Source organism: Platalea leucorodia (genome assembly GCF_965183815.1).
Source record: "Platalea leucorodia genome assembly, chromosome: 2".
Classification (NCBI taxonomy): domain Eukaryota; kingdom Metazoa; phylum Chordata; class Aves; order Pelecaniformes; family Threskiornithidae; genus Platalea; species Platalea leucorodia.
Window position 1 is genome coordinate 56,374,042 of NC_138824.1, and position 23,630 is coordinate 56,397,671.

At 42.9% G+C, this 23,630-nt stretch overlaps 1 protein-coding gene across 1 annotated transcript in view; it reads left to right on the forward strand.

Annotated features, from left to right (window-relative positions):
* The window catches only part of GPC6 (glypican 6), a gene marked incomplete at both ends in the record, with an annotated part of 769,154 nt that extends 746,584 nt beyond the window's left edge, over positions 1 to 22,570 (forward strand). The window contains 3 exons of the mRNA XM_082304914.1: positions 12,622 to 12,758; positions 21,748 to 21,923; positions 22,368 to 22,570. Of these exons, the coding sequence (XP_082161040.1) occupies positions 12,622 to 12,758; positions 21,748 to 21,923; positions 22,368 to 22,570 (516 nt within the window). The remainder of the gene's footprint in view (positions 1 to 12,621; positions 12,759 to 21,747; positions 21,924 to 22,367) is intronic.
* Between the last annotated feature and the right edge of the window lie 1,060 nt (positions 22,571 to 23,630).

A 23,630-nucleotide genomic window follows, 5' to 3' on the forward strand; every position in this document is an offset into this window, starting at 1 on the left:
GACACTGTGCTTTTTGAGGCTGTATTTTTTCCATTTTGAGGTTTTTCTACCCTGTAAAGAAGTTTGGGTTTAGTTTTTATAGACAAACCGGCTAATTTTCTAGATTTTTCACCCCATTTCTTGTGAAACTGCTTTTCTTAAAATCTGTGGTCTTCACTATTATGGTAAAACAAATCCAGTTTTCCAGCCCTTGTGGCTGTTACTAATTCCCCCAAAACATGAATTCTAAAGCTTCTAGATTCTGGAGGCAAATAAACTGCAGTGCTTGTTACTTTTATAATGTCATTATTTTCACGATAGACTCGACCATGAGAGCACAGCTTGTGACCACCGAATGCCTGGCGTGGCCTTGCATGAATCCTTGCTGAAATGCAGCAGGCGGCTAAGGTGGGGAAGCTACTTTGAAAAAGAGATAAATAAATAACCAGTGCGCAGCTGCCTCCATCCTGAGGGTGCTGGCACAGAGGCTAGGCTGCTTTTAAGCTGCCTGTGCGCAAGGAGCAGACATCGATCTTCTGTCCAGCTACTCGCTTCCATCAAGAGGGGCAGCCAGCAGGATGCTGCCTGCCAGCCATAGGCAGCTCTGTGGCAGGCAATGCTCAGTTATACCTGTTTGTGCTCACAGACAGCTGTGAAGGGCGGGCAGGGGATTGCCCGGGATCTGAGGGAAGAATGAGACAAGAATATTTTGCTGTTCTTTGTGAAGTGACTCCCTAGCTAGCCATTGCAGCTTGATTGCTTCAGGTGCTGTAGCTTTGCTTTCATCACCCACCCTGCCCTCACAGCCCACAGCAGAAGATGCAGAGCACCTTCTTCCCGCATCCTATTCGGGCCCCACATATCCTAGTGACAGCATCCTTGTCACCGCAGAGCCATGCAGCCTGCCCTCCCCCTATAGCCTCTGTGATGCAGGGGCCTCTTGCATTAGCACTAAAGGCACAGCGAGATGGTCGGTGCCTGTTGCTGCCTGTGCCTGTCACAGAAGGCAGGCTTGACATCGCTGCTGTCACTGCCCAGCACATGTGGGGCAGCAGCCAGAGCTGCCTCCCCTTTCCCAGACCATCAGGAGCAGCAGCCACAGCTTCACCTCCTCCAGTTCTTCCCAGCTCTGTCTCGCTTGTCTTCCCATCCAGCCCTGGGTTGGTGCTTGCCCTTCGTTCTTAAGAGACAAAATCGACTTTACATACGCAGCTGCCTGACTCAGCCTCTTCACTTGGCAGCATCCAGAAAGTGGTGTGTCCCCCTCAGCAATGTGGTGACACAGAGTGCCCAGATGCCAGCAGCATGCTTGTGGTGGCAGGGAGATGGATGGCAACCTACAAAGCCTGCCCAAGAGCCACAATAAATACTCGAGCAGTAACACCAAGTCTAGCTGCATGCTGTGTTTACCTGCTTGATTTAAATGTAGCTTGAACTGTGCTATATTGTCATGACTGTTAGCTAGACATGTCCTTGGAGGAGTGGGGAGGCTTATTACCTAGAGCAATACCCAAGGAGGGAAAACAGACTTTTCATTATAAAGGAGGTGCTAGAGATGTAGGGGTAATGCTTTGCTTATCCAGTGACTCCCTGTTTGATTTTGAGTAATTTTCTTCACATATAATTAGTTTTCATATGTGTGTGTATATATATATATATATATATAAATAGGGGTATTCCTTTCTGCTCTCCCTTTTTCTATTTGGAATGAAAACTTTTCAGGACAGACACCCTCTCATTCAGATTGACTCGGTATGCCTCAAGGGCTTGCTACTGTGTCCGTTCTTACCCATACAAAATTTCTCCGTCGGTGTTTGCTCTTTAAATTGCCCAGATTAGATTCCACAAATGGTCTGGCAGAGTGTATTGAATTTATGGCAGAGGCGAGCAGTGCATCTTGAAATCATACTGCTCACCGAGTCACGAGTCTCGGACTCCAGAGTCCAGATATACACATGTGCTAGCACTTTTAGCTTCAAAGTGAACTAAAAACTAGAAGGGGTCCATTTCCTGATTCAGGACTAGATTGAACACCAGTCTTTCAAGAATATCTAAATTCATGACTTTCCACCCAGCCATGGCAGATAACGGGAAATCAATTAGTCTCATTAGATTTTTGCTGCTTTAGGATAAAATCTCATGAGAACACCTCATTACCTTGCTGTACTTCAAACTGGACTTAAATTTTCTCCCTCTTTTAGAGTGATCCTTAAGCACTAGTGGTAGCTGGACCCATACCCAAACCGCTCTGTCTCCTGCCGACATCTGCCTGAGTCCCTGGCAGCCCTGAGGAAGCTGTCTGCAGTTGTTCTGTTAAGATCCAGTAACTGGAGTACTTAACCCTATCATGAAAGGACAAGAGAGTGCAACTCCACATCAGCGGAGGATAACCCACCCTCTCCTCAGTAGGAAGGCAATGAAAGTCATCAGTATATTGACAAAGTAGATTTACAGTACAAAGCTCTCTTGGACTCTGATTGTTTTCCTGATAGGCGCTTTTCCTGCTGAACCTACTTGCCTTGCCAGAAACGTCCTCTGATAAACCTTTCTTTCTCTGACAATAATATTGGTTTCATTCTAAATCTTTCGTGATTTTTGTTTTGGACTTTGATGTATTAACACATTATATTTGCATATGATATAACACCAATTTGTCAAATCCTCTCTCATCTCTGAAGCAACTCTGAAAATGAAATTGTGCATCTTCCTCAGAGAGTCTGGAAAGAAAATTTGGCAAAAAATAAATACAGAACTCCACATCACCACAGTCAGTACATGCAATGCCACAAAGCTTCTACGCTGACTTTTAATTCTTTCCCGACTGTATATATTCACCATTTGTAATAATGCATATTTGTATATTTGGATTAAAATAATCCAGAATGCACATATCCAGGCCATTGAAATCAAGCTCTAGTTTCAGTTAAGCTGAACGACTGGCAACCAGAAGCACTAGGGGAGGGAAACCTAGGGAAACCTACCAAGCATTAATTCTGGATGAAATGAAAACACAATATTGGAGGAAGCAGGAGTGTGCATGCTGCGGCTGCAAGTTTGGGGTGTTCTGGTAGAACATCATCACAGGTTATCACGTGGAGAAACGCATTTTGCCAGCTCTCAAAAAAAAAACAAAAAAAAACCCAAAAAAAAACCCAAAACCTGCAGCCGGAAAGGGGTGGAAAGGCTGGGGTCCTGCCCGCTCCCCCAAGGGGCTCCTCAGGGATCCCCCCCGGGCTCAGGGCGGCAGGGGTTGACACCCCTGGCTGCACAAAACGTGCTCAGAGGCTGCGGAAAGTTACCCGGCAAGGTGCAGGGAGTCCTGTAGTGGGAAGGGGATTTGTATACCTTTCGCTCGGAGGAGCGCACATGGAAAAGGAGGGAACAGATTTCCAGTAATCTTAAAATTAGGGTTTAATGGGCCAAGAAAGGTGCTATAGTCTGATTAACTAATTAATTAATCACTTTGCAGCGGTCATGGAAGAGCAGGTGCTTCTACATCTAAACTCCCTCAAAAAAGAGGTAGCTGGGCACTGAAAAATGGACAACGCCAAAATATCCCTGAAGTCCACAGGGAAAACTGTACTGGTTTTGATATTGTATGGAAGACATCTCAAGTATTTTATGACAGTGTATGGTAATTTCAAAACCTCAAGGTGGATCCTTCATCAAGACTCTCATTTGCATACTCTGGCTTTACATATTTCTTCGCTTTCTGTATTTTCGGCCACCTTAGCACAGCCTGTTCTCCGTAGCTCTATCTACTCTGGGCAAAGAGCTGGATGTGCCACTCGTGGGTGAGGGAGGGGAAGGTCAGAAGCCCAGAAGTTGCTGCCAGGGTAGCCATCATCTTATTGCTGAATCTTGAGTTATTTCAAGGCATTGAGTGTCCACTGAGAGCTGCTTCAGCTTGGAAGGCAATGGAGCTATGTCAAGAAGTAACCACTAGAAGAAATGAAGTTAAATGTAAGGCTACTTCAAGTATGAAGTACAATTATCCTTCTTGCTCTGTTACGAAAGGACGTATGCCAGCTCTTGCTACCCTTAGAAATCATATGCTTCTCACAGCTGTTGGGAGGCTTGAACTACTTGTCTGTTATAACACATGCAGTTCTGCGTAAACCCTTGAGTGCTAAGAGAATAAACAGCCACTTCACTAGTGGTACCAGATGAACATTTCCAGGACAAATGGAAGTCTGTACAAGCTTGAAATACTCTATCAGTAGTTGTTTACATTAGCCAGTAACATTTTTGCTTGCAGAGATGAAGGACTGTTCACAAAGAATCAGTGCTTAACAGCTACGCCTTGCCACAGAAAAGCCTCTGGCATTTTATCTTTAAGATTCCAGCATATTTCTGGTGCTACTTTTATACTTCTCTGCAATAAAAAGCTGATTCCTCCAAGTGCTTTGGATTTGCTTGAATCAGATTTATAGATCAGATTTTAGCACTGCTTTCAGGTATTACAGGAAAGAGGAAAGCTGCTTCAAGTTCCTACAGATTTCCATGTCAGGGTGCTGACATTTCCAGTAGCTTCCATTTTGCAAAACAAATGTTTTTATTAACTGGGCAGCCAAGTGCAGTGAATTTGGCCTGACATACCTAGTTAAGGAGGCAGACTGGTTGTGCTAATCAAGCCAAGAGCAAGGGCCGGGGTAAATGGGCACATTCATGAAAAGGAGTAGAAGTTTAGCCCAGGTTGCTGCACCATTTGAAGGACTCCTCCCCTTCCTCTCTCCCCAGCTAAAATGAATGTTGAATGTGGGATGAGTTTGGTGTCAGGCTCTACTGCCTGTAAGCAATAATGTCAATGTTTTTATAAAAAAAAGTCTCCACCTGATGATGTGAGGCAGTGCTAAGCTCTCTGCAGATCTGTGGAGACTACTGGAGGTAGGATCTCCAGGTGAACGTTAAGACACAAAAATAGGGCAACGAAGTTGGTGAAGGGTCTGGAGCACAAGTCTTACAAGGAGCAGCTGAGGGAGCTGGGGTTGTTTAGCCTGGAGAAGAGGAGGCTGAGGGGAGACCTTATTGCTCTCTACAACTACCTGAAAGGAGGCTGTAGCCAGGTGGGGGTTGGTCTCTTCTCCCAAGTAACAAGCAACAGGACAAGAGGAAACAGCCTCAAGCTGTGTCAGGGGAGGTTTAGGTTGGATATTAGGAAAAACTTCTTCACCAAAAGGGTGGTCGAGCATTGGAACAGGCTGCCGAGGGAAGTGTTGAGTCTCCATCCCTGGAGGTATTTAAAGAACGGATAGATGTGGTGCTCGAGGACATGGTATAGATGGACTTGGCAGTGATAGGTTAATGGCTGGACTCAATGATCTTAAGGGTCTTTTCCAACCTTAATGATTCTATGATTCTATGTCAGTCCCATAAGAAACGTGCTCGCTTTGTTCGTATTACTTTCGAGCACGGGGCCGTCGGCTCCGAGCAGTGACAGTCCAGCCCCTTACACGGGCAACAGCACCTGCCCCTGGAGCCGACTAAAATGCAATGTTGTGGCGCAAGCATTGCTAGGGCACAGATGGCAAGGCGACTTCTTCAAGCACGTGTCAGCATTCATGCAGACCTGTAAATTATTTTCCTTAAAAAACATGCACTAGGCAACCTGCGTTGCTTTAAAATGTGTGTTTTAGATCAAAGCTGAATGAAACAAGATGCAACTAGGTCATCCGAGACAGTACACCAGGCAGTCATGTATAACTCACAACCTATAGGAGACTTGCCCAGGTCGCTGCAGGCATCTCAAATGGTGCTAGAAACTTAAGTGAGTCAGCTGGGTTGCTGTGGACTATACTGTGAATGTAGATACATAAGTGTACGAGTATTAGTATGGGAGCTGAATCCACCCTAACTCTCTAAAGTTATATATCTGTTAGTCGAAGAATTCAGTAGGGTTAATATTCATTCTTTACTGTTATTAAAGGCTTTAACTTTTTTCTTGTCAAAGACGTGGATAGCCCTTAGAGACAATGAGAGCAAAAAATCCTTTCATTTCACTTTAAAATACTCTGGTGAGAAAAGTCTTACTTTAGAAAGTCGCCTAGCTCATTTGTTTTATTGCACAAATTACCCAAGTGCCCATTTGTGCTTTATAACTGGGATTCAGCGTTAGTTCTTGATTAGAAGAGCTGTCATCTGCTTTTCTGTGCAGAAGCATGAATCATGAGCAGGCAGTTATCAGCAGAGCTGCGGACCATTTAAAGTCACAAAGTCAAATTTAAAAAAAAAAAAAAAATAGAGGCGGCAAAACAAAAAGCATTTCTTGCGCAAAAGGCTCGGGTGAAATTCTCAGAACTTGCCTGCGCTGAGAAAGTATCAATAACCGTAAAATTTCACAGCCCCCTTTTTAGAACCGCAGCCTTAATGTTTTGTAGGGGAAATAAAGCTTTGGTTAACCTTGGCACTGGCAGACCTCATTAAAATAACAGCCTGTCACTTTCGAGTTTAAAATAACAGGGCTGCCAGTTTTACATTCAGTGGAACGACCCGCGGCGGCGGGTGTGCGTGCGGTGGGGGGCTGGCGGCGGCTGAGCAAGGCTGCCACCTCCAGGAACCCCCCGATCCTGGGTGCTCCCCGGCAGCCGGCGCGGGCACCGGGGCGCGATGCTCCAGCCCCGACGAATCTGCCCCGCGCGCCCTTCGCTTTTGCCGACGGCTGAAAAATCGTCCGTGGTGGCTCGGCAACTGCTCGGCGTTTGCGTTGTGGGCTAGTGTGGAAATGTATAACGTACGAAAAAAGTAATCTCCGTATAGAGCAAATAAAGTTCGGCTTTGATCGTTCCGAATCAAAGCAGGTCACCCTCGCTGAGGTGCCTAATGGGCATTGAAATGCTGGGCACCTAGTGAGCTGTTCTAAGCACGAATATGCACCTAAGCATCTAATCAGTGGAGAAATGGTGCCTTAAAAAAAACCTCTCAGGGAGAGAGATCCTCTTTAGCTAAATTCAGACACCTGGGTGAGATAAAGGAAGCTCAGTTCAGTTGCTTATACACAAGTGCCTAGTGCCTTTGAGGCATCTGTATGAAGATGGCAGATATAACAAAGGACATACAGGAGACATGTCTTTCTCGAGGGGCAGCCCCTAAAACTGAGGGATCCGAGTTAACAAGGAAAACTGTGTCAATTAAAATAGCCAGCTGTCCTATACTAACCTGCTTCTGACATACGATTCCTGCCCTAGCTGTGACACCCACATGTAGCAGAGACATAAACATAACAGCCAGTTAGAAACAGTATATAATGTGTGTTTGCTGACCTAGTCCTTTGAAACAAATTGTTGGCCATTAGTCTTAGAATGCTTTCAGATTAAATCCCTAATGGACATAAATGCTGATCGATGTACGAAAGTCCGGTGCAGTTTTCTGCTGGTATGGCATAACACAAATCAGATCGTGGTGATCTCTTTGTTCTTCCTACCTGGCCATGCCCGTGACAAAGGGCATGCTCTTCACGATCCTACACGTGGCTCGGGTGGTCAAGCGCCGTATCCATAAATCTGTTATCAAGCTGCTCGTCATTATACAAGCCCTACATCATTTTTAATAGATAGGTGCACCACGCCAGGTGCATGGCTGGGTATGTTAGACACGTCTAGGGGAAAGCAAGCAGCAGGCAGTAGAAAACTGCCTGGTTTTTCACCTGGAAATAATGTAGCATGAAGAAGTGGCATTAGTTAAATGTTGCTTGTGAATTAAAGGGCAAAGGAGCATGTGACTAAAGAAACTACACAGATAGGAACGTGGCTTGTGATGGCTACTTTCATGTCTTTTCTCTAAGACAAGACCCCAGGCCTCTTTCTACTCGCTGCCTGCAGCTGTTCTGTTAGTGCGACACACTGGTAGGATACACTTTACATACCTGGCCTGAAGTCCCTGAAATATCAGTGCCTCATCACAAGCGTCCACTTGAAGCAAGTGGCTACGCCGCCACGTGCCAACCCACGGCACGTCATCCAGAGCAGCACCCTCGTACACCAGAGAAGCAACGTCCAGTGAGCAGCCAGAAGCATTTGTACATTTTTACAGGGCATAAAGGCTTAACTCAATGGGACTTTGCAGCGGGGTGTTTCTGAGCATTCCCAGGGAGAAGGTATCAGCAGAAAGGCAAGGTGAATATTCTGCTTGCATTTCAAAAGGAAAATCTTCCCAAATTGCAGAATAAACAAAACAAAACAAAGAAAAGCAATGCAAAAACATCAGGAAGAAGAAAAGAAGGTTAATCAGAACGATTTCTTCTTAACAGAAGCAGGACTCCATATTTTTTTATTTCATTTATCACATTGAACCTGGGGCAGTTTTGGACACGTTCCACCATCTTTGAACACTGTTTTAGCATCTTCTGATATTTCCCTATCTGCAAGAGTAGGAATTATATTGGTGGGGATGATAAAGCTGGAAGGACTATGAGATGGATTTGACAGGGGAGGAGGAGATAAAAAGCGAATTTACTTTTTAAAAATTATTTTAAGGCCCTCACCTTTAAAATTTGCTTTTTGGCCCCCATGGCTTCTGGGTGCACATTATCACACTGCCAAAGAAGTGCATTTCCATTGGAAATAAAACCAAAGTGGATTCCATGGGCAATTGGCTACCCACTTCACAAGCGTCTTTTTTGGATCTTTCATGCCTTGTAAAACGTAGTCATCTCACTTTTAGTTCTGCATGGTATTTTCAGTGCTTTTTTGTATTCTCCTGGTGAGTCTTCCGATTTATCCAGATGTCCTGAACGAAAACAAGGAATGCTAAGGTCTGATTCCTGCTAAAATAATGGGCTTGCTTTTTAGCTCACCTCATGACTTAGGAGTGCAAGGTGAGTAAAGAAGACAGAAACGTTGGTCAGCTTTATTTACCTGCTTATAACTGAGCCCATGCTGGTAGGACTGGAACGGAGCTCCTGGGCACTGTTCCAAGTTCTGCTGAGGAGCTGCATGACGTACGTGACTGCCTCAGTCATACAAAAAGTCAGTGGCAGAAATAAGAAATGAACTGTATTTCTCAATGTAGGGCATGTAACTATACCATTTCCATAATTCTGGATACAACTTTCTCTTTAGAAATTATGCAAATATTTAACTTTCCTCACCTACACAGTAACGCCTTTCTTCTGTTAGCAATTGTAGATGAAGGCCAGGCTATTTTAATATCCATTTCTACATATCCCCCAGTAAATTAAAAATGTAACTCTTTGCATGGCTTTTGCTGTATCCTTTTTGTTATGAGAGAGAAAGTATTGCAATTCAAAAGAAATTTAGTACCTTCAAAGTAGCTGAAAAGAAGTAGTTCACTATAATATCAGGGCTACATCAGGACGATAGCTAGGGAAAGTCAGGCTAACTACAGCCAAAGAGATCTGGCTGTCGTAATCCGAATAAATCTCTGCTAGAGAAAGTGGAAAGGAAATATGTAAAATATCAACATTGCATACATCTCGTGTTTCAATGTTTCCACAGAAGCCTAACCGAGCTTGAAAGTTAATCTTTAATTCAAGGACTGGAAATACCAAGGAATCATTTACAAGGCCACAGGTCACTAGGGGGATACAGTAGTCTGACTTCGTAAATCACAAGCAAGCAATGTTAACTGAGTCCTTAGTGGCTTTTATCTTGTTTTCAAGGGACTGTACATCTGCTACATATTTTTTAAATGCTGGCGGTGATCAAAACGATGTACGGAGGAACATGCATAACCATGGGGACTAATAAGAGACTTTCTGTGGTCATGCTTGAGGAGATCCCAGAACTGAAGCTACCGAAGCCCACAGGCAAAAGTTTTACTTGTCATGACAGGCATTACATCACCTGATTCTATTCTGCATTTAAAGTTACATTAAAAGTACTCCAAAGTCATTGCCTGCCCAAACGTTCATCATGCAGAAGTGAACATGGCCATCAGGCTACTCCCTGAAAGAGGAGGTGAATCCATCGGTGTTCGTAATTCCTCTTTCAAGGCCATCAGAAACCACACTGCGCTTCCCGAAAACCAGTTTCAGGCTGAGGTTCAAGGACCTGTTTAGGTAGATGTGTAAACTCCACTGCGAAGAGCTGAGAGGATTAACAGAGGTCCAGTCCCACAGCAGCAAAGAGCAAGACTTTGAAAGCTGAGTCCACAAGTTGTTTAAAGCTGGATGGTGAAATAATGCAATGGGGAGGGGAGGATAGCTGTGAAGGGAAATATCTGAAAGGGATAAAAAGTGTTAAAATGCACCTGAATAGGAGGCGTCTAGAGAGGGCTGCAAATGGTAACCTATCCCTAAGCTGTATTCATTTTTGCTATTGCTGCTTTTTGTGAGTCATGTAAATGTCTCCCTCCCCTCCACGTTCTAAAATGGGGATGACACCTCAGGGGGATGTCTGAGATTTAATTAGCTGTCATTTACCAACAATCCTGGGTAAAGTAAGACCATCTTATTTTACCAGGTGCACTTCTAAAATGCAAAAAAAAATCTTTATTGTTAGGAAATGTAATGATTTGTTGTCTAATGCAGTACACATATGGAGTATGTAAACATCATTTAATATCTTCAGAAGTGACTGGGGAATGGGAGTCCTCATTTCAATTTTCAGGGAGTATCTGGAGAGCCTATGCATCATGTGAGCTGTGAGAACCTCTCTCCATTCTTTTGCTGACTTTTATGAAAACACAAGGTTTGTACTCTAAATTACAGCCCTTACAAGGGGTGTCGACTCACTTGTCGTTCAAAACAGAAGTCTGCAGTCCTTGAACACCAGCTGTAATTTGATTATGGTAGAAATCTGAATATAACTCTAAACATCTGAGTTTTGAATAGCTTAAAATAACTTCCAGATAGCAATGAAGTTACTGCTCTGAAAACTAATTATTCATCACCGATATCAATCAGATTGCTTGTGTAAATAGTTATCCAGGCACAAGCAATAAATGAGAAAATCTGTTCCTTTGACTCTCATGTTCCTCAAGCTTATATGAATGGACACTCCTCCCTATAAACCCTCCCCCCTACATTTTCTATAGGATTTCTCTGTGATTTACTGCACAGTGGTCTTAACAGGAGTTTACACACCTCTCCGTGAACACTGGGCAGTTGAACTGAGTTGCTTGCGCTGGTTAGCTGTACCAGTACAGACCCTGGGGATTTTACCCTCAGCGTGGGCAGAAGTGGAAGAGGCGAGGCTGCTGCCTGCCCATGGTCCCATGGACCAAAGGCATCAGAAAGGGCAGGCTTCCTGAGACCATCCCCACTTCTGCTGAAGGCTTGCCCACAGTCTGTACACTGGAATTTAATTTTTGGCTTGACAGGGCTCCCCTAGTGAGACTTTAAAGGCTTGCAAATGCTGCTAGTATCTCATATGAAAACAAAGCAACTAGGGCTTGGCAAGGAGTGTGGAGATTTATAAGGTGTCTATCATGGCAAGAAACACTGTCAACAGCTCATGCAGCCAAATACTGTCCTACTTATTTCTTATGGATGAAAATGCAGACGGTGCTTCTGCAATAACATCCCTGGCTGTTTCTATCTCCTGGCTTATAAAGTGACATTCCTCAGAGTTTAAGCACGGCAAAGCAGCGTGGGCCATTTGCTCAGAGAGCTATCATGTCTTCAGAACAAAAGATAAAAGAGATAAATAGCCAAATACAATATTGTACCTCAACAATCTAAAGGCCAATCTCAAAACTGAATGGAGGAATGGAGAGCTTTTATTTCTTGGTTTTTTTAAAGAAAAAAGCTCGGCGTTCTCCTTTGAAAGCTATTCAACAAGCTCCCTTAAATCCTATTACAACTTAATGTGAAATGCATCTGTTTCCATAAGAACAACAGTGGCACCATTCATCCTTTGTACTCTGTCCTTTGTTGTGTTTTCTATCTATTCTTGTAGATTTTTCCACTCTAGTAAACCAAAAGCAAAACAAGAACTGATAACATTTTAGCCATTTATTTATTAAGTTGATGCTGGAAATTCAGTTTGTTCCTGCTTGCTGTCTGAACCATGCCAAATTAAATTATTGTTCAAGGAGTTTATAACGTAAAGAAACTGTTTTGATACCGTCCCAACATTTCGTGAAAATGAAGTCTGTATCCAACTACAGATACTTATCTACACCTAACAGCAAAGATGGATATAGTCTCTGTATATACACAAACTTCTCGCTGTTACTGAGATCCAAATGTACTGCAATGTATTCAGCCTTTGTATCTCAAATCAGTTCAACATCAGCTCAGCACTGCATAATTTTTTAAAACCTGTGCGTGTAGGTCTAAACATAATATTTATCTAAGGCATGACCAAGTTGGTGGGTGAGGCATTTTATCTGATGTACACTGTTTAACTGAATTTACATTCAGCAGACTGTGAGGCATATTAATTCTTAGAAAGATGTATATTTAGAAAACCTGAGACAAATGGAGACTAGAAAGAGCAAGATGTAACACGCTTTTTATTAATGTCTTGCCTGTGGAAAAAGGTGACTTTGATTATTTGCACTCTTCGAACCCAAATGCTGAGTGCCTTGCTCGTAAATACAGGAATTTGAGTTTTAGCACCTTCAGCCCTTTTAACCTTCACCATCATCACCATTATGGAATTAAACAACCTATTATTTAACACGATAGTTAGCGTGGCTGATGTTTTTAACCTGTTTTCCCTCTCGTTGTCTCTTAATCAGGTAACAGACATTAAAGAAAAGCTAAAGCTCTCTAAAAAGTTCTGGTCAACATTACCCTACACAATCTGCAAGGATGAGCGAGTGACGGCCGGTCCGTCAATCGAGGAGGACTGCTGGAACGGCCACACCAAGGCGAGGTGAGGTGGACCCCTCTCCACCACACTTGGTCCAAATCCCCATCCAGCCTGAAGCAATCACGAAACGGACAACAAGCTTTTCACAACACTGTTCATAAGAGTGAAACAGAAATGGGGAGAACACATAATTGTCCGCATGCCGCTTGTAGCCAAGATTACTTATTGTCAAGGTGCCATTAAAGCCAGTGCGTGAGTCAGGGTAAATGTGCACAGCGTGTCAGCATGTGAACACGAAAAGCGTTCATTGGTTCAGCTCCAGAAGGATAACTTATATCGAGATTTCAAGGAGCTCTTTAGCTCCATTTAGCATCCCTGTGTTGGGACTGACAGCTTGTGAAGCAATTGCACTCCCAGGATATCATACTGGGATGAAACAGAAATTGGAATTTCAGCTCTATTTGCTATTGGCTGGCAAAGCTTAGGGCTATTTCCTGGGGAAAAAAAAAAAACCACTGAAAAACAGCCAGCAGAGAATAAATGTAACACTCCTACTTATCTTGTGTAGAAGGCTTGACCTTCTGTTACTTCATCAGCGATACTGAGGTCATCTGCCCTTGTTTGTGATGAGTTTTCTGTGAGTTTTAATTTTGAAGTTTGCTTGGCTCTGGCTGTAGTAGGGCTGGAGCTGGCAGATGAGCAGGTGTCTCCAAAGGTCCCAGTGTGGATTCATCAGCTGACAGAGGAGAGGATCTGGTTATCCCTGCTGAGAAAGAGAGAGAGGAATTGGCTCAAGGGCCACACCAGGGGCAGTCAGGTTTCAGGTCTGCAGCAGTAGCCTGTGCTTTTGGGGAGACAGGAGGAATGGAGAGGTTTGAGTGGTGAGCGCTGAATCTGGGGAGCAGTGATACTTTCTGGCATTCAGGGACTGGAATCTTTATTTTCCATCCAGAATCAAAAAATGAGCCAATAAAAAAAAAAAAAACCACCCCAAACGTACCAAAATAACCAACAAAAAAAGTGAGACAAGCACATAAAATGTAAAAACTCAGTGAAAATAAAATAACATGGGAAAAAACTCACAAACCTGTTATATGTCATTTTGCATGGATGGATCAATGGATGGATGGACAGATACATACATAGATTACACCCACCCCATCATCTAACCATTTTTATAAGGCACACAGAGTTTACAGGGGGAAGTTTTGCACTGAACACACACCCTTTCTCCTAGCCTTACTACAAAATTCATTTTACAGATGAGAGCAGAGGGCTGTTGGGGATGCTCGCTAGCTCACTGAACCCACTTTGGGACACACATGAACAAATCTGTCCAAAAGCACAGGTCACTGCTCAGTTCCTAAGTCCCAGATCCAGAGAAAGCCCCTGGGGACTCCGAGAAAGGCTGCTAGGAGGAATGTCTGGCTATTACAGGACTCATCACAAAGGAACCGTGTGAAGAGAGAAATAAAAACGTGTTTTTATCTTCCTTTATAATATCTTTTCTTGTTGGTGGGCTTTGTAAGATATGACCCCAGGCTGATGTGCTGCAACAGTTAAACAGAGTTTCCAGGCCTCCCAGCTGGATGCCATGCATCACATCAGGATAAATGCATTAATAATACATAGAGAGATATATGCTACTCATTCTACAAAAGAGCAGTCAAACAAACCTGCTAATATCCCTCCTGGTTTCCATGACCAACGCTAGTGTTTGTACGATGTCTAGCTGATACGTTTCAGCTGTCTTCTGCTCCTGCACTGAAGGGTCTGGCACAGTTTCCGCATGTGTTGGAGTTACGGAGGTGCATTTTATGCATGTAGTTCTTCACTCTGCTTTTGCAGTATTTATCTTATGAGAAGCTTGGTTATGCCTTCTGAGATTAATGTTCTGGAGCCCTTGAGAGAAGCTATCCTCTGCTGATAATCTCCTTGATTAAATTAACACAGACATTTCACTGGATGTGGAATCACAGCTTCAAAGCATCACCTGAAAATACAGTCTCAGCAGGCCCAACCGCTGCTCCTCTGTCCAGCTTCTATTTCATATCCATTCACAAAGGAAATGTATAGTCATAGTCTTAATAACAGAATTCAATAAATGCTTCAAGTGGAGAGAATAGTAATAAATCAGAGAGATACCATAGAATGCCATGGCCTGTATATGAAATAATACTGAAAATATTATTGAAAATAACTACCTTCAGATGCAAAATCACCTCTTGACTGGTGAACAAGGACATTTACTGCAGCCCAAAGAAAAACCATAAATGTTTCCTTGATCATACTGATCAGTATCTGATATAAACACTACTTTGCAAGAACAAGAGTGGCAAAATCTGACCAATATGCATGTATCTACTTGCGTTCACTGTGTCACCTGTCATAAGCACCCCTGTGCTGTATGAAGAGTTGCACTTTGACTTCCAGACAATATTACAGCTCATGATAGAAAAAAAGGAAATTTAGCCACCTCCTGTTTTCCTAGACATTAATACTACAAATAAGAAGACATCATGGTGTTGGCCACTGTTGGGAAAGGAGATTATTGCTGCGTTTTGATCAGATCCTGTGGTGGTATAAAGACTTAGAAGCTTTGAACTGCCAGATAGACATTACGCCTCATGTTTCATTTTACACATCACCTTTTGATGCGGCTTTTACAGGGAAAGAGTTACAAATCTGAGATCACAGAAAATGAAAGCTAGGCTTTCTCCTGAGAGAGGAATTACACCAAGGTCGCTGTGGTTATTACACTCCCCAGGTATCACTTTGCTACCACGATTAATTTACAGTGACACCAGGTCACTGAATGAAGGTCACCAATTCACGCATAATCATGGGATAACAGAGTCATCCATTTGGCGTTCTGGAAGGGTGCACTGGGCTCGTTGCTGATCCTGTACGAAGAATGGTTTTAATCAGGTCACATCAGGTAGAAACCAAGTGCTGTGGAAATGGGAAAACATTTATTAGGTGAATGAATGCCCTTTTTTTGAAAAATCCATATTAAAAATAATAATAATAGCTACTTCAGACAAAGTGCCTTTTAGAGAGATGCCCAACAGGACTTCCCCATCATATCAGTATTCACAGAAGAACATAGTTTTATGTTTAAAGAATCAATGTCTTCTGCCAGCTGCACAGAGACAGATTTTTTAAAGATAGTTAGGATCTAAAAAACATCATTAAGACCAAACTTCAAAAGTTTAGCTCCTTCCCTATATGCAGATAAATTCTTAACAACAGCTGATAACCTCTTCACTGTTCTCCAGAAATTAAGGAATTTTCCCAGGAATGATGGCATTCAGGCTTTAGGAGTTAAACCAAATCCAAGGTATTAGCCCTTGAATAAGTGACTTTTACTGAAGTGAGAACAGTAACCAAACCTGCAGCCACTCTGGTGTTCAGAAGAAGCTTGAATTGCTCCAGCCAACTCAGCTGACTCGTTTCAACCAACCCATGTGAGACATTGTGCTCACGCACTATCATCCTGGTCCTCATGCCCACCAGGACTATAGACCTACTAATATGTCTTAGCTCTGGAAGGCTGTAATCTATGGAAGGGATGAGACCTGCATTCCTTTCCATGAGGAACCTAGCACTCCTCCAAGTACACCAAAGAAGAAATAGAATTACATATGAGATAGACAGTAATTATAAACAAAAAAAAAAAAAAATAGAGAAAGATAAGGAATAAAAGGAAAAATGAACACTGTAATTTTCAACATCTAGGTCAAAACTACAAGGTATTTCACCAAAATGAACACAGGACAGTCTCAGCTGGCCTGAAATTTTCTTCTTCTCCTGCTTCCCCAGCAGAGAGCGTTTAATTCCTGGTGAAATTCAGGTGAGAAGAAAGACTCACCAGATCAGTGCATGCCCTGGGAAGGCTGCTCATTGCTGACCAGCAAGGTTTGCAATAAGAATGAGTTGAATGTCCTTTACCTGGAGGTAGGCAAAGATAATCATTTAGCACCACCACTGAAAGTGTGAATAAACCACTTCTCGGTAAGTGCAAAAACTGCCTGTTCTTAATTGATGGCTCTAGTTTATTTTTTCAGCTTTTTCCTTCCAAAAAACTGGCAGATGAGCCATTTCCTCCCTCTCCTTCTGTCTCCTCGAGCTTTTCTCCAAGATGGAGCAAAAAAAACCAAGCTGAAAATATCCTATGGGGATTACCTCCTGAGCAAACAGAATCAGATGAGGTGATCTAGTTAGCCAAACAAGCCAATTTTCCACTGCACTTATCTTTCTGGACCAGATGTGACTGCCTACCCCCAGCCCAGCCTCAGTAAGCCTGTGCTGTATTTTGTACTCTATTGCCTACAATTCTGTGCATCTGGAAAAACTCCAGTACTGCCTAGGTGGGATGCTCCAGTTGTACTGTAAGCAGTTGCTGCGGCAGCAAAATATGGAGAACACTGCCCCTTAAGGCAGACGTCTTCTAAAAACCAGAAGATTCTTCCTTTTTTGTTCTTTTTTCATAGCTACAGCCTTTATATAAATGACCGGAAAGATTCAGCAGTCATTTTTAGACTTGAAAAAGAAGCAGACACCCTGGAACATTAACTAGATATTAAAAAAAAAAAAAAAAAAAAAAACAAAAACGTGGTTTTAAATAGGCGTTGTGGTGCTTGGCTATGATGTGCCAAACAACATCTTTGTTGTGTCTGCTGAGACAAGCAAGAGCTGGGGAAAGGCTAAGAGGAACTGAAAGCATTAATATTTTAGAAAACAATGTAAATTACACTAAAATTCTGACATAGCTGAGCAAGGAGCAAACAGCAGAAAACAAACAGTATTGTTCAGCTTCTCTATACTCAGAGGGCTAAGAAAGCTGATTTTTTTTTTTTTGGCTAGGAGGATGCAAAGAACAGACACTAATTCAGGCTGGCACTTCTTTCTCGTTTATAATGGGCATACAGTTCTTGTAATGGCCAGGTGTACAAAGAGATCATTAATGAGAGCAGAAGCAGCAGCAGCAAAGCTTAAAATTCACAGGGGTGTCTCCACTTACAGAACTGCAGCAAAAGCAGCTGTGTTCAACAACTTTGCCCAGCCAGCAACAAATCTTCTGTCAAAAAGCGGTCCCAAGACATGGCTTCCTATTCGGTGTGACTTAACCCTACCCCACACATATCAAAATGCTTTTGTCAGAACATGTGCCGGGCTGCCTCTCAGAAGCTGTCACTCACAAAATACCTTGGGCTGCATGTTCCCATATCTGTACCAGGCCTTTCAAGAAAGGAAAACAATTCAAAGGTATTTACATTCAATATAGGCTTTTCTGCCTTTTTTTTTTCCCCTGAGGAAACAGGTGAACTAGTTCAGTAATGAGGGCAGAATCCAGCTTCATATTCAGACATGTAAATTCATGCATTTAAACATAGATGCCTGTGGGTGAGACAATAAGGAGTCATTTGTGTTGCCCAAGTGAGAGTAGTGTCATTGGAGACTCTCCGGCATGTCTGAGATGAGTGTGACACAGGACACTACCTCTCATCTGGACCAGAGCCTGGGCAAGAACTGCTAGAGTATTTTAAAAATCACCCATGTTAAGGTGCCTGAAGAGAGCCCCAATATCCTGTCAGTGTAGTCAATGAGGCAGTTCTCAACTGCCTAAACACACTTATCTACTGATACGTGAGATGGTCTGAATAGTCAGGACACTTCCATGGAGCTGGCAAATAAGACACTGGACCTGTGGGATATTCAGATCCTCCTGGAGTGGCGGCAGGACACCAAGCAGCATATCCGCCAGTGGCTAAAGTGTCACTCAAGACTCAGTTCAGCTGCCTAAAGAAAGACACCTAATATAATTTCAGATGCCCCAGATGTACAAGCTCTTCCCCCCTCAAGCCTGTAGATATGATGCGGGACCTATGGGAAAGCCACACCTTTCAGGGCTAGTAATGAGAGGAGGAGGAGGAATAACCTAGAGCATTCAAATGGCACCAGATGTCTGTGTTTGTGCAAATAAATCCCAGCAGATGAAATCTAATGAACTAGTCATCTGGCCAAAGGCACGGGGGACTCCAGCAGCTGTCCCCTCTCCACTGACCAATAAACTCCCAACTAGTTTTGACTGGATCTTGGGTTGACTAGATCTGGTGAGAGTGGGACTCTGCTCATAGGCAGACACTTGCATTTAGACATACAAGTTTTGGTATCTTTATAAACGGAAAGATGAATCCTCAGCCTCTCTAATTCTTTTGCTCTTATGCCCTAAATGCCCAGAGGCTCATTCGCCTGGGAATTTAAGCAGCCACCTAACCTTTAGGCAATCATAAGGTAATGGATTTTTTGTCACCCACATCCAGTATGGCTCCCTTACACGCCTAGGTGAGGTGCACTGGCCCGTTCTCCTGAGAGGTTAACCCCTCCATGCCAGGAATGCTTTGGGGATCACCAGATCCTGAGGCAGATACTGGGGGGGGGAGGGCGGGTGTGACAGATGATTGATTGAATCACTTCCTGCGACTGAATAGGCTGGCCCATTTAAAGTTAGATGGTCTTCAGGAGGACACCAGATCCACACTGATCACAGTGCAGAATATGAACCTCAAGAAAAAGCACACACCAGAGCACTCTCTAACTGCTTTAAATCTCCAGACTAACTCATATTCTCTGCATATGAAAAGCTTACTAAGAAGTCAGTACATTCTTCTTTTATTATTGACGATAAGACAAGATGAAATCAAACATAAATCAGTCAAAGAAAGCCCGTGAACTGCTGTTCAGAGCTAGCCGTAGCTTCTCATGGATGGCTTGCAATAAAGAGCAGCTAACCCTTCATAAACAAGGCAAACAATCCACATGAATGCTCAGCGATTTCAAATCACTTCTGGCTGCTAACAGCTATGACCATTGTCATGGACAAGATACCAGGCAAGATGGACATCCTCTCTGAGCTGGTAGGGCAATTCTTACATTCTTACTTTTTTTAATCAACTGCACCTTGAAATCGCTGACTGACTTCTAGGCTGAGTAATTTATCTGCAGCAGCCATTTCATTTGTAGAGACGTGTGACAGATGGAGGTGCTGTTCCTTTGCAGCCCAGAGCTTCCCTGCATGCCAAGGTCTCCGTCCTGCTGCCTCCAGACAGCTCTGCGGAATTATTTCCAATTTCTATCTTTGGTGATTCATAACACTGCGGTCTGCCAGTCCTCTGTACTAAGGGAGGTGGCTCTGTATTCTCAGTGTAGTTAAGCCTGTACCACAGGAGTCTGGATGGGATCCCTGCAGCATTGTTTCTCATTATGGTACTAGTGAAACAACAGGACACGCAGTTAGAGGCTGGGTATTTTTAGCAGTCATGTTTTGTTCCTATGTGTTCACACTCCCCCAAGATTATTCTCATGTAAGCTTTCAAAGGCCACTGATGACAAATGAGTCTCATCTTGCAAAGCGAGTACCTATTATGATGAGACTAAACCTTCCCTGATGCAGCAAAGCAGTCATCATTTTGTGAACCTCCAGAAGCAATACAAAACTTGTCCAGAAGCAATACAAAACCTTCACCATGACTTCAGCAGAGGAAGTCCTTTCTTCTCCCTTACTTTCACATTTATTTTTAAGGGATATATTTATTTTCCAGACCAATATGAACGTAACACTGGCACCAGCACCAAAGTTGACTATTAATAGAGAATTGGGCTGGCACAAGTGAGAGTGAAGTAAAATACGCTTAAACTGTATTCAGTACCAGGCATCATGAAAGTTTGCCATTAGTTAGCTAGACTGTGCTGTCATTACTGGCTGAGCACATACCCACACAAGGAGTCCCACAAACATCAGTAGGATAGCCTGGTACGCAAACTAATTACAGAATAGATCCTATCCTGATAAAGAACATGAACAAAGGGTAGATCTGCCCCAAATCCCTTGCAGTCTATATATGAGACAAAGACAGTTGGTAAACAAAGACAGACAAGAGAGAACAAGGAAGCGGGGATAGACTATGTGCTCAGGATACCATGCCAGCACAGAGACATAATGTCAGCCCTTTATCAGCCTACCAGCTGTAACACGCACACGTAATTTTTAACAGAGATTCAAAGTAGGAAAAAAGATAGCTTTGCAGATGCCAGTAAGGAGAGTTTCCTGAGGACAAAGAGCAGTAGGGGACAAAGTGTGCATATTTAACAAAAGATGATGAAGACTTTTACCGTAGGATGATTGGAGGCATGGGCTGATTTTTGTAGGGGAGAGATACCTGCAAAAGCACATTTGCTGCCTGTGAGCAGCCTAAGACTGCGTTTGCCAAGGTCAGAGAAGGGAATGCTGCAGTAATCAAGAAATGATAAGCTAAGAGCTTGAATTAAAATTCAGATGTGTGGATGGATAGGAAATGCCATAACTTAAAAACATTATGCACAAAGCACGTGGCAGATGCAAGTATAACCTGTTTCAAAGAGAACACTGGAATCTGGTAAACTCACAACGCCGTTTATGGGCCTGGATGTCAGATAGGCGGGACATGCTGCTCACGGTGGTCAAAAAAGGGATGCAAGGAAGAACTGGAGAAGAAAATTAATTAAGTGCTTCCTTTAAACAAGGAGAGCCATAATGCCCCAGGATAGCCTTCTGAACTATCTAAGAACAGCAAATATGCTATATATAACAAAGGAGTTCATAATTTTTAAGCAGAAAGAAATAAAAACAGAAGAATGCACTGTTTGTTAGATGCTTAATTTAGTGTGCAACCATTCATATCAGTAGAGGATCTGAACATGCAGTGACATACTGCTGGCTGGTGAACCTCTTCCATAGTTCACAGAGCCAGTGAACTTGCTGGGGAGTATGTGGAGAGTTAGGAGGCTGGAGAGCTTAAATCCTTTCTGATCTCCATGCAGCTGAGCTACTAAAAAGAGCCTTTAGAGTCTGTAAAATTAAAAACCATATTTTTAAAATAGTTTCACTGAAGCTGTTTAAGAACCGTGTAATCCTTATCAGTGTCAAATTGCTTAGCACAGCATTTACTGTACAGTCTTTTATTTCTGAAACTTATTGCATTTTAAACTAATCATTCGTCCTACTATATAGATACTTGCCTGAGATTATGAACGATGGCTTGACCAACCAGATCAACAATCCAGAAGTAGATGTGGACATCACAAGGCCAGACACCTTCATTCGACAACAAATCATGGCCTTACGTGTCATGACTAACAAACTGAAGAATGCGTATAATGGAAATGATGTCAACTTCCAGGATACAAGTAAGAAACCATTAACTGCCATTAAATAAGTATATTTTTGAAACACATTTATAAATCTCTTCCCTTAGAATAGCTTGCTTTGGTCTTTGTGGTCTGTGCTGCTGACAACATAAAAAAAAGTCTTTTTCTGTCCCATGAAATTCCAGTTATATGTTTGTTTCTTTCACTTCTCTTGCTTATCTTCATGTCAAATACATCAAGACACTGAGGGCTTTCCATAATACCAGCAGTCTGCTCCTTTGTCAGAAGGGCATTTAAGCACCTAATTAAATCACAATGGCTTTCATTTGGGTGCTTTCCTGAATGAAAGTTAACCGTTCCAACACCTTCCCATTCCGAAGGTGTTCATCCCCACCAGGGTGCCGGGTGGAACAGGAGCAGAAAAAAGGGATGAACGCTGTAACCCGTGGCCCTCATGTTGTTTCCCTCGCTCCTTTGTGCCAGGTGACGAAACAAGCGGCTCAGGCAGTGGAAGCGGCTGTACGGACGACATCTGTCCCACTGAGTTCGATTTCATCACCACCGAAGCACCACCGGTCGACTCCGACAGGAGGGAGGTGGAGGCTTCAGCCACGCAGCCTGGCCAGGCACTGCAGACGTTTCTCGTTGTCTTCATCACTCTCATACTGCAGAGACAGTGGAGATAATCCTGGATCTGGTCAGAGAAACTGTGTTTTAGCTACAGAAACAACCAACTTTCTTCTTTTCTTATACTCTTGGACAATGGACCATGCCACAAACACTTGCAGTTTTCTATGAGAAGAGAGCAGTACTGCAACCTGCTTCCCTTTTTTGTTTTCCCAAAGAGTACCAGGTGCCAGACTGAACTGCTTCCTGCTTTTTTCAGATATCTCTGAAGACAATATCCACTCTTGAGAGAATTCTTTCTCAAACCTTTATTACAGGAGACTTTCTGAGCTTCATTTCCTTTTATGCTGCAAAAGTAAAAAAGGATCTTACGTGTGTGTTTTTCCCTACCGAGAAAAAAGAGGGGGGAAGAAACCAAGAAAACCGTTTTCTTTCTGAATCCGGCCTGACTCAAGGCTGCTGCATTTCAACAGAATATCAACGAAACAAAAAAAGACAAGAAAGGAACAAAAAAAAATGCAACCGTTCTTCACTGACAGCCAGGTTTCCTTTGGGAACTTCTGTAGGATGATTCAGGTCATCAGAATGATCATTGCTGTAGGGAGGAAGTCTGGATTTTTTTTTCCAAGACAAAAGTATGTCTCAACGGTGAATGTCTTGCACTCCATCTGCCAGCCACATCAGATTGGTATGAAGGTAGAGAAGCTGAAAAATAAGTTTATCTTTTAGTATGATAGTAACTCCACTAGCTTCAGAATATCATGTTACAGTTGTTTAGGATTTAAATCTTAACGCCCAGTAAAAAAAATGAGTAGTAGCACGATTTCACCTAGCTTCTTTTAGTATTTATCCATGTTATACAATTGGCACAGATTTCCACTTAGCTCACCATCAGCCGTGGTGGTAATGCTAAACAACGCTCCTGACAAATCTCTCCTCAAGGGTTCGGACAGAAAATAATCTCTTGTGATATAATCTCTTTCCTTTTGTCACTGTTCTGACATTGATTAGGACTTTCTGCTACAATGTTCATTATCCTACCAAGACGGCAATTCTCTAATGGACTAGCAGCGACCAGATCAATAGTGTGTTCCACATCTAACTACATCTTTCATATCA